This window comes from Daktulosphaira vitifoliae, unplaced genomic scaffold (assembly GCF_025091365.1).
Source record: "Daktulosphaira vitifoliae isolate Bord-2020 unplaced genomic scaffold, ASM2509136v1 Scaffold_3, whole genome shotgun sequence".
Lineage (NCBI taxonomy): Eukaryota > Metazoa > Arthropoda > Insecta > Hemiptera > Phylloxeridae > Daktulosphaira > Daktulosphaira vitifoliae.
In genome coordinates this window covers 44,685,896-44,698,474 of record NW_026099574.1, presented here as the reverse complement: position 1 = coordinate 44,698,474, position 12,579 = coordinate 44,685,896, and the positions used below count along the sequence as shown (strand labels likewise).

The following is a 12,579-nucleotide window of genomic DNA, read 5'->3' as shown; positions in this document are numbered from 1 at the left end:
TTTTTCCATAACTAAAACGTCAGAAACATTGACGTTAAAATTATTACAATTTTTTTTTTACAAATATATTATAAGGAAATTCACTAATATTAACCCATCAACAACAAGAAAATTTTTTATTTAACTTTTAAATTTAAAAAATATTCAAATTTTGACATACATTGCTACATTGAGCAGACATTTTGTTACACTTTACTTTGAATTATTATCCTTTGCTGAAATAATTCAAAGGCTTCTAGTTGATTTTCAGAATTAAAAACTAAAAGTTTTATCTTATTCTTGCTTGCAATGTTAACTGATTAATTGACATTTGGGTAGTACAATTGTTTTGACAGTATGTATAAATTTATATATTTGTTGTTATTTAATCAAAAACATAACTCAAAAATTATTTAGCCAGCTAAGTGTTCAATACACAATAAGTTTTTTTTATGTTTACTACCTACTATACTTCTGTTAAGAAACCTTGCTTTGAAATAGTTTATAACATATATATACATATACAGGTTTTGGTTAAATGTATGTCACTAAACAATAAGATTAAATAGTAAGGTAATATTTAGTAGGGCCTAAAAATAGCAACGCCAAAAATTAAAATGTTCTATATCCAAAATTAAGCTTTTTATAACAATACTTTCCAGGAAATTCAAATTGAGTGGTCACTCGATATTTAGTAAATTTCATAACCTTGCAAATTGTATTAAAATATCACTGGGAGTACTGTGATATGGTTTATTTTTAGTTTTGATAATTACACAACAAGAAAAACCCATTGATAGTATGATATTTTTTAATTTCATAAGTTTATTTAGTCTTTCATTATTTATTTAAATGGATTATAATATTTCCCATTAAAAACCAATTTTGGAGATAAAAAATTTTAATTTTGATTATTCTAGGTCCTACAGAATATAATCTTACTACCCATGACATACATTAAGCCAAAGGCCCTGTATAGATATGTTTATATATATATTTTTTAAGTCAAATTAGTTAATATATAGTTTGGTAATAAGTTAATTAAAAAAATTATCTTACACTACTTCTATCTTCCAAATCAAGAGAAATAGTATATATTACACTAACTAGGCATATAATTGTAAGACTAATAAAATTTGTGTTAATTATTATTTAAAACTGAATTGAAACTATTATACAGGGTGTTCAGTAAGTCAGGAAACGGGTTTCTATTGTTCTCATTGTTTGTAACAATGAGAACAATAGAAACCCGTTTCCTGACTTACTGAACACCCTGTATACACACATATAGAATACTTTTCTATGTAACATTTTGTATAGTTATACATAACTATTAATTAAGATGTTCATACTTTTTGGATGAAAATTTCAAAGAAACATCTTTTCCCTTATGTTTTATGACTTTTTCATCTTTAATTGGATTTACTTCATAAGTTTTTAGTACTATATCATTTAGACCATTAAGAAGAACCCAAGTGACAATCATATTATAATTCTGATGAACCTTTAAATATATCAAATGGTTTATGAAAATATAGGTTACAGTAACAAAAAACTCAAAAAATACAAAAAAATATAGTGTATTAAAAAGATGCACTTACTAAATATGAGTAATTTTTTAAAGTGTTAGAAACTATTTGCATTATGGAGACAGTTTTTTCAATTGTTTTGACTGCTTGATTCCACAAAATATCTTCTTCATTACTGGAATTATTATCTAAAAATAAATTAGGATTAAAAAAGTAAATACATAGTAAACATTTATTTAATTTAAATATTTAAATTATAGAAAACATCTAATAAGAGCTTAAAATATTTATCTTCTAATAAATACTCTTCATATAAACAATATGAGCATAAAAACAATATAACATATGTCGTTATTCATAAATTTTAAAAATCGTTAATTTTTTGGAAACTTCCACCATTTACAGAGAAATTGTTTCTCTAAGCTGCACATAACATTATAAACCTAAATAAAAGTGTAACAGGATCTGAATTATAAGTAAGTGGTGGTATAGTATGGTTTATCTATACAACACCTTGGATCTCGGGTTCTAACCCCGTACTGTGCTTTTATTTCACACAAATTCTGGTACACTTTTTATAACCAGACGTCAATCCTCCGCACCCATGTTATAAGTAATTATTCATGTATTACACTAATAAATCATAAAACTTGTAATCAGGATGTAATTAAGGAAATAGGAGTTCATGCTACTTTTGGAATAATTAAATTATTCCTACTAAACATTAAACACTACCTACAAATTTGAATCAAAGCATTTTATGTGAAAGTGATTTTAATCACTGTAAGATATCATCTATACATGTCCTTAATATTATACTGAACCTCAACCCTGCGTTGTTGGGATATTTTTTTTAACATTTCTAGTAATTTAAAAATAAAAATTTTATAAAAGAAAAAAATATATAAATTTTATAATATAAAACTATAGTGCTAAACTTTAAAAAGTTTTAATGAAGAAGTAGTAAAAATATTCAGTGCATAAAAAGTTATAAAATAAGAATAGAACACGAGAAGGTACCTTGTATGAGTATTTATATATTGTAATGAAACCTTGATCAAAATAACTTTGGATGTTGCTAAAGTATTAAGATAATTTAACTTATTAGCAAACTTACCTGAACTTGTAGTATTGTAATTAATACCTTGAGCAAACAAAGCAACCTTGACACAAGCTATCATAATACAAGTTAGTTGTTGTAAGCATCCTCCTGTTAGAGGCTCAAAAATAGGTAGCATCAAAGCATTTTCAACAAATGTTATGTCCAACAACATAAATTTATATCTGAAAATAAAATCATATTCATTTTTATTTAATTTATTAAAATTTAGTAAACTAAGTCAAATATATAAATGTAGTAGGACAGAACCTTCATAGAATATATAATGTAATATTGATTATCAAGTCAATAAACATTTTTCTTTAAAAAATACTAAATGATTTACATGGAATCTTACACTTATATTTGCTAAAATACTTAATATAGCATAACAAGCATAATAATAAATATAATAAACTGGTTAGAAAGATATTATTTTTTTCACATTTTTTGGTTAAGAGCTATATTGGCCTTATGAATTAAAGAGTTTCCTTAAGGATTAATATTCTAGGAAAAATGATTAAGGCATTGCCTAAGTGAGAGGTAGATAGCAACTTTAATTACTGACTGATCTCTCGATAAAGAAACAGAGACTTATGACACCATTTTCAAATCTGTGATACTGGAGAGAATACCTGAAACTAGTCTGTTATTAATTTTCTCTTTTTCTTATTAATACTATAGTTATTTTAATGGTAAATATTTTACCTTTTAACTGGAATATCAAGATATATTCTTGCAAAAAACTATTTTTACTTATTTAATCAAGTTTTACTTATGCTCACACTAAATTTTTAGGAACCTATTTTATTTAATTCATAATAAATTTAAAAATTTTGGTTTTGACCCTACTAAAATCAATTATTGAAATTATATAAAAGTTTATTGTAATACATTCAAAATATTTAGATTTCAAAAAGTTAACAATTCATAACAATAAACTTCTAATTTTTAATGTATTTACAATTTAACTTTTATTGTGATAATTAAAAAATAAATAAATTTTCTTTTTTTAGATTTAATCATTTAAATTAAAAAATTTAGATTTGTAACCAAGATAAAAATTAATTTTACTATTATATGCTTTACACTTTAATTTATTTTTGTGTGTGTCAATCACTACAAATATTAATCTATTATTAAACAAATTTTGTCCATCAATATATCAAAGATTTCAAATTTTTATCAAATTGAAGATGTAACCTACAAACAATTAAATAAAACCCCTCTCCAATTCTTTTATTCAAGACACAATATCATAAAAATTGACAAACATTATTGGTTACTTTTTATTTATTTTTTACCATAAAATTAATTGATAAGAATATAAATATAAACATAAAATAATTAAGACTAATACATTAGTTAGACATTAGTGTTTTTTATTTTTATTTTTAAATCTAACTATTTTCCTAAGTAAAAGAAATATTGCACATGAACTATATATAAAAATTCCGACACCTTTAAATATAATAAATTTAAATTTATTTATCAATTTACTTTAAGTTAAAAATATATTCTGCATATAATTCCTCAAAAAGTAAAAACATAACTTTATTCGGAAGTTTTTAAATATCACATTTATTATAGATTAAACTTCATTTTTCCATACTTTGTAATTAACTACAATAGACAAAAATTCTGGACATATTTAAGAAGTATATCTTTGTATCACTCATTGCTGAGAAGGAACTAGTTCCAAAAGGAACGGATTCCTGGAACGAGTTCTTTTTGAAGGAACGATGCTAGGAACTGCTTCCTTTTAAAATAAAGGAACGAGGAAAATGAACAAATTACATTTTTTAAGGAACGTGAACGGAAATTACAGTTCCTAAAAATTTTTATAAACATGTTTTAGTGTAGTTTTCTTCGTATCTAGACATTAAAATATTATGGTATTTTTAGTTGACTTTTGACAATGGAAGTCCCCTATATACCCAGCCGAGATCGTAGGCTGTTTAAATGAATCAATTGATTATAGATAGAGTTATTATCACATGTAGGTATACAGTAAATATTTAATATATGTGTACATATATTAAATAATGCACCGAATATTATCGTCGTTTCTTGTTAACTAATTTATGTTAAAGGTTTTGGGTTTTCTGATTTATTATTTCTAACTTATATGTAGACAATAGACATTGGTCGCGTTGACACAAGTCGTTAGCATTTACTACCTGCTTATAAATATAATTTTCGAATACTTTTAGATAAGGAATACTACAAATTTGTTTTGTATTCGACTGCTGATGAAAATCATTGATGACCGTTATCATGATCTCATTGCCACAATTTTTTAAATAACTTATAAAAGGAACGAAGAGTGGAACAAGTTCTTATTTTGGAGGAACTGGATCTGGAACAAGTTCCTTCTTAATATAAAGAATTAGGATCTGGAACGAGTTCATATTTTAGAAAATGAACGGGGAACGGAACGAATTCCATTTAAAAAGGAACTTTCCCAACACTGGTATCACTTTTATTTTTATGAAAATCTAAACCATATTTTAAATATCTATGACACCTCATCGGACAATAAAACTAATTAAATAAAATTTCTAAATATTTAAATCACATTCTTTTTTAATAAACCTTAAATACACAATTGCTTTATAATTGTATTATTGAAATTTTCAAATCAACATTATTCAAAGTTAGTGACATGTGTATGATAAAAATAAAAAAATCTAAATCAGTAATTTATAACTTTATTCACTAATTTATTTCAAGAAATTTATAACCATAAATAAAAGAATATGAAGAATAAACAACTGTTCAACAAATTATTTCAATGCAACTTAAAATATACTTACGAAAGCTTAACTCCAACTGGATCAATTAAATGTATATTACTTCCATTTAACAAAATGGCATCCATTTTAATAATATATCTTTTAAGCATTGGAAGTTTAGTACAAGTTTCAAAAATAATAGAATTTGCCCCCAATTCTTGTAAGTTAGAAATATTTTTTTCAATTAACAATTGCTATAATAAAAAGCACATTTTTAAACATTTCTCTTTAAATGTGTACATCATTTATGTTAAAAATATTGAATACCTTAATATCCACATTATGTGTGTTAATTACATTATTAGTACATATTTTACTTCTGTCTAAGGGCTTGACCATTTGATCAACAATAGATGCATAAACTTGAGTTTTTTTGCCATCATTTTCATTATCACCTAAATAAATTAAATAAAATAAATAGAACATTATACTAAGAAATAATAAATCTCAAGTTTTATTTATTCTTATAATATGACTCATAATTCTATTTTAAGAAAATATTTTAAAAAAATTTATATAAATTAAAAATTAAAATTCTGGTTTTATTTTTTTATTTACTGACAATTACTTAACTATTGCTATTTAAATTACCTGTTCTGAAGTATTTTAAAAAAAAAAGTTTAAATTACTAATTTTTAAAGAGATATTAGCTCTTTATATAATATTCTACTATCAAATCCAAACATGATGCCACAAATATAATCATTTTTAAAGTTAAAATTTAATTTAACAATAAAAAGTCAAAAAATAACATTTTAGTTTTGTAGGCACAAAAATATTAAACAGATCTATTTGAAATTCAGGTTATTATTTACAACTTTCTGACTTTTAAATAGTAATAACATAAAGATAAATGAATTGATCAATTTTTTAATTAAGGCTATTTTTTAAAAGCTTATATGTGACATTTAGTAATTAAAATTAGTTTACTAAATTCTTATTAGAATTCTATGTTGTTTTTAGTCTGTTTTCATTATACTCTAATACATCATATATTCAGCCATAATGCTTATATTTTAAATCATTATGAACTCTAAAGTAAAATTCATAATAAATAATATTTATGGTTTATAAGTAACATACCATATAATGGTGTATTATTAGATGGCCATTCTTTTATAAAAGCTACAACAGAAACAAACTCGGAGGTATTTAATGGCTTTGCAGTACAGAGAGCTGAAATAGCTGCTAAAGACAAGTTTAAATTAGATGAACATAAATCCAAACCATCACTTTCTCTAATTTGTTCCATAAATGAAAGAAGGCATTTCATAAGGATTTTACAACCTTTCGTTACATCAGAAAGCTCAGTTGTTTCAACTAAAAACAAAATAAATTATTAAAACTCATTTTAATAAATATAGCTTTAATGGATATAGTTAATATTACATAAATTACAATGTTGACCAATATAATTTGCAGCTAAAATGACAAAATAAAGATAAAATTTGTTTTCAATGATGTTATGTTCCAAAATATAATTTTCACTATAAAACAATAAGCAAAAAAAATTAATTTTATAAATATTTATTCAATATACTACTACATATGAACAATATAAAAATTTAATAATATAAAATCTTTCAAAAAACATACTTTTGAAATAAAAATTTTAATAAACATGTCAAGTTACTCTTGGTATTGGAACCACTATCATAAAATAAGAATTTTATGGATGTCCAATCCAATTCAATATGAAAATTCATATTATAAATATTGTGATATTTTTATTCAGATTATTTCAAGTACTAAATCATTGCAAACCTTAAAAATAAAATAAAATGCATTAAACAATAATAAATTTTAATAATAAAATTTATCCTACTGAAACATAAAAATACATTTTATGGCTAGTTATGATTTTACAAGAAAAAATATATAAAATACTTCCATAGAAGTTAATAATATTATGTATATGATAATCATGACAAACATATATTAATAATGACGTTTTATTTTTAAAAGAAATAATATCGAAGCAATTTTAACTCGTGATAAAATAATTTTTGCTCACAATAAGTTCTTCATTTGTGTTTATTGATTCGACAAAATGATTTATATAACAAATTTAATTAATATCAGGAAATTTATTGACAAAAATTTGTAATAACTCGAGAGGCAACGAACTATGATCACAAAATTTTTAATAAAAATACGATCTAATACCAACTGATTAGTGATCTGTATTTGTAGGGTTAATCCAGAAATTATAGTTGGTAATTAATTTAACCGTGGTTCATAACTATTAATCAACGATAACAATAAATCTTATCAAAAATACAACTAGTATACAAGAAACACAATTAATGATGTTCATAAAATATAGTTAAATGTATGTACACATTAGGTATATTTAATCAACGGTTAAACAGATAGGTTTGGTTTCTTCAATGCTTTGTACCGTTATTAATAATGTTTAGGACCTGACTATATGTCGCCGTCTAGTGTTTAATAAAATATTTTTACTTTTAAAGAGCTATTATCAGTAAATCGTTGTTTATTTTCCGTTAAAAACTTATCACATTATTTTACAAATCCGTTATTATATAAAATTCTACAATGTAATTAATTATCACATTTAATTCAATTTTGTACTTGAAAATACTTGAATTTTTATTTTGTTAATTAAAATTAAATGTCACAAATTTTAAGTTTACCCTTTTAACATTTATTACAGTGTTTGAATTGCAGAATTATCAGAAATATCATTTGTAAAACGTATTCTTTTTTTAACGTTAATATTAACATTTCCTGGTGTAAATAAAAATTCTTAAAAAGCTATTGGTTATTATGAATAGTAACTCAACTTCAAGTCTGGACAATGATCATGAATCAATGGTGTCATAGACTATCAAGAGAAAAGATAACATGTATCATATTTTAAGTAAAATTTGAACACGAAAAAGGAACCTAATTGAATTTTGATTTGTGTCCTTGTAACTCTAATTGTATTATTACTTCAAAAATAATTGTGAGGAAATCATATTAGTATCATAATTAATAATCATATTATTATCATATATCGCTTTATCTATAACAACTCAACTCTTTAGCCAAACCTGTCTCAATAACCGTGATTTAATCTATGATAAAAACAACAACCTAACCTATGCTTCACTGGTTATGCATGATTCAAAATTAAGAAATATTGATAAAATTTTATTATATGTCATATCTTATCTATAAAATTTTCGGTATTTTGATAACCCTTTTGTAAGTTATTTGTGTTCACCCCATCAACATAAAGAAATACATTATTTGAAATAATGTATTTCTTTATATCGATGGTTCATTACAATAAAATTGATTAGATTTTTACTAGGGAAGTATTGGGTCAAGACTCTTCAAAACTTCAAAAATAAGTAGTATACTAATTTGTTATAGATATATTTTATATTAACATTGAATTCCACTATGTTGAATAGTTCAATAAAAACAGGGGTTCTTCTTTTATAACACAAGATTTAACGTGTTTATTATCAATCACACCAACAATAAGAAAATTAAATATATTGCACATAAAATCTAAATCTTTTGATTTTTAAATCATGTTTCACCGATAAAATATACAGAAACTAGTACGAAACTTTATCATCCACGCAGTCATTATGAAACAAAAGAAAAATCAGAAAGAGCAATGCTACTTTTACTATATAAAAGAAGATATGTTATTAAAAAAAGAAGCAAATACAATATTATAATAAAAATTTATCACTTGTAGCTAATTATTTAAATTTAAAATTACATTAAAAATATTTATTTAAAAGTAAAAAAATATTTAACATAAAGTCACAAAAAAATTATTAAAAGATCTATAAATTTAGAAAATATTGTTGCCATTATCAACGCTAAACATATTGACTGAAAAAAACCTTTTGTATATCTCTAGTGACTTTAACACCTAATGGCGTTTGGTTGGGTTATATTATAACATTTGCCAGTTTACACAAGTTTAATAATGAATTTTTCAGATCCTAATTAATTAAATTTTTCTTATTTTTAAACATTACTGTTGTCCCTTTGTAATTATTTACGTTTTTAATTTGGTTTATGGTATTAATGGAGTAATTATGTATCAATAAATGTTCAGCCACAGGAGATTTATCAAATTCTTGGTTTTTAATGTTTCTTGAGTGTTTTTTAAACCTGACCCCTATTTTTTTTTTGTTTGTTCTACGTAAAATGTATGACAACTTTCACATTGTATTTCATAAATGCAATTTTATTTTCCTCCATCCAAAATGTTACGTTTTAAAACCATTTTTATCATATGACATACAAAATTATAAGGGCTACACAATTAACGATTAATACAATTTAAATAGATACATAAAGAACTAAATAGGTTAGTAAAATATTGTAAAACACAATAAAATTAATAACTATATAAATATTTATATAGTCTACTATTAATCACGTTAAATTAATATATATATATAAGTATTTTCGTCACATTGCTATTAAATGACCGTTCACCACTCTCACTGCCGCCGTAGCTGTATAGCCTAATAATCGATGGTNTTATAAATATAAATCAAAATATTTTAGCAGTTTAATAAAAGGATATTTTAGCATTAAATTAATTATTTTCTTGGTCAGGTGGAAAAAATACAGCATTCTTCTATCTATTAAGCTCGCTTTTCGTGCCAACGTCGAGAAAAGTGACGAGAGATGAAAATGGAAAAAAAAATATCATTAAATATTCTATAAAGGACTCTCAAAATTCATTAATTAGTTTCCACGAGACAGTTGACCAAGCTGAAGCTTATATCGCATTACTACAAAGTAGAAATCAGCCAATACAACCATTCATTTTAATTATTGGCACGATTTTAAAACCACGAGATATATTATTATATTTTGATGCCATCAAGTATAAAATTTTTTCAATAATAAGAGCAGTGGATGTCTGCTTTAAGATATTCCATGTTTTTAATTTAGAATACCCACTTCCATCATGTGCTGTCTGGACATTTATTCAACAATATTACTACAAATTATTTTTAAAGAACGACTACTCCCACCAAACAGTAAAACAAGTGCTACATGATCTCAACAAAATAGTAAAATAATATTATTATATTAATATTATATTGAAAAATCCTTTTATTTTTTCACTTTATATTTTTCTTCTTTTCATTTGTATTAATTATTTGTAAATTATTAATTTTTATTTGATTATTTAAAATTAATTTTACATCCAATGTATAAAGTTTATACTATAAACAGATTGTAAGCTTTCTTAAAATTCATTAAAAATAAAAGGTGATAAATACGCCGTTTCAGTTTATATTCCATATGTCTATTTAAATACACATGTGTAAAGGTTTTATTTATAATTTACTATTGAAAAATTAAAAGTTGTTCATTAAATTATTTTTAATATTATAAATACTACACAATATATATATTAAATAACGTGTTTATTTAAGTAAATTATTACCATAATTAAGATTAAATTTATAATTTAATATGGGATTTTATTTGTACACTGGTATGTTAATTTAATAAAAATTCATTATCATATTGAAAAAAATTTACTTAATTCTTTAAAAATTATTTCATCACCATGAAAAATTATTTATCAAAGTGATTTAGATATACAATAATAATTCGTCATAAGTACGATGAATTTATCAATATGACAAAGTTATACTTATTATATTGATAGAGTATTTTATTATTTCAATAATATCATCATTGTTATAATGATGAACAAACCACTACAATTTTTCTCTATCATATTGNAACATAATAAAGTATTTTATATTGTCTTTAATTTAAGATATATATAAGTGGCCGACCCCAAGTAGTTGGGATTAAGGCGAGGAAGAAGAAGAAGAAGATACAGTGGAATCCGCATATTAGAAACACGGAAAATGGATACAATCGCGTTATTGAAACAGAATGCCCCGGGACGGACCAGCCGTATATCAGAACATTGAAAATAAATCGGATTATTGAAACATCATATCGGTTATTTGAAACAATTAGGTTGACATATACACTGGTTATCCGGCGATAACTAATGTACTTTAATCTTATCTTCGCTATCTTTACGTTTATTTTTAACCGCGTGTTTATTACGTATGAGAATGCTTTTCCTGTGCGTATGTTTTATAGTTCAGTTTCGGCGTGCGTACGTAAATGTGATAAGTGATTCGTTTTTCTAAAAACCTAAAAATGTCTAAACGCCAAAATTTAAGTTTTAAACAGAAATGCGAGTTTTTAAAGTCATACGATGTGCTTTCAAAAATTAGTTTACGTAATGCCGCAGCTCATTTAAACGTTTCTCATTCCACATTAAATAAGATTTTAAAAGATCGTTCGAATATTGAACGCGCAACAATGGAAAATGAAAGTGGTAGTCGAAAAAGATTCAAACTGAAGAAGAGATTTTTAATGCGGTAATGAATTCTCAAACAATGGAACAAACCAATACTGACGAAGAAGAAGAAGACAACGAGGCATCCCCATCAAACATAGAAATTATAGAAGCTCTTAGTGTCCTCAGGAGAATAATCCAGCCCGTTCGGATGAAAAAGGCTTTGAGCAGCACTACTCCTATGAAAATATGGTCATGAAGTTACTGTGATGGTGTCACGTTACTATTATCGTGAGAATTATTTTAATAAAAGTGGGGTGGCGGCACAGTGGGGTCGTGGCATAGTTGGGTCCAGTATAGATGATATCTGACAGTGATTAAAATCACTATCATAAAAAACGCTTCGATGCAAATCTGTAGATAGTTTTTAATTTAAAAAAAAAATTTGTTAAAATAGCATATTTTTGAATATGGTAGCCATTTGCGCATAGAAGATAGGTTGTCGGGACAAATTTTTTTTTTTTATTTTATAGTACATAAAATAAGCTTTAATTTGATATATGTTTAAAAGACGCAGTATTTCCGGAACATTTTCAAAAATTAAGTTGAAAAAGTTAATTTTTGTAAAAAAGTTGCTATTTTAAATCTCCCCAAATGAGAACGTTAAGTGATAGATTTTCAAAAAAATTATATCAAATGAAAGGTAAATATCTAAGGTTTTAGTATAAAAAAAAATTATGTTAATTTGTTGATTTTTCAAAAAATTATGGAAGTTTTAAGAAAAAAAAGTGAAAAAAATGACAAAATTTATCGATTTTTAAATTTGTAATTTTTTTGGAGATTTCCCCCATT

At 24.3% G+C, this 12,579-nt stretch overlaps 1 protein-coding gene across 1 annotated transcript in view; it reads right to left on the bottom strand.

The window, feature by feature from the left end:
• Positions 1-7,554, bottom strand: part of LOC126901132 (E3 ubiquitin-protein ligase UBR4) — a 65,619-nt gene extending 58,065 nt beyond the window's left edge. The window contains exons 1-9 of the mRNA XM_050677382.1: positions 7,417-7,554; positions 6,999-7,166; positions 6,792-6,889; positions 6,486-6,722; positions 5,670-5,797; positions 5,424-5,596; positions 2,626-2,792; positions 1,581-1,696; positions 1,332-1,483 (exon numbers count right to left, since the gene is read on the bottom strand). Of these exons, the coding sequence (XP_050533339.1) occupies positions 1,332-1,483; positions 1,581-1,696; positions 2,626-2,792; positions 5,424-5,596; positions 5,670-5,797; positions 6,486-6,722; positions 6,792-6,889; positions 6,999-7,108 (1,181 nt within the window). The 5' untranslated portion in view covers positions 7,109-7,166; positions 7,417-7,554. The remainder of the gene's footprint in view (positions 1-1,331; positions 1,484-1,580; positions 1,697-2,625; positions 2,793-5,423; positions 5,597-5,669; positions 5,798-6,485; positions 6,723-6,791; positions 6,890-6,998; positions 7,167-7,416) is intronic.
• Between the last annotated feature and the right edge of the window lie 5,025 nt (positions 7,555-12,579).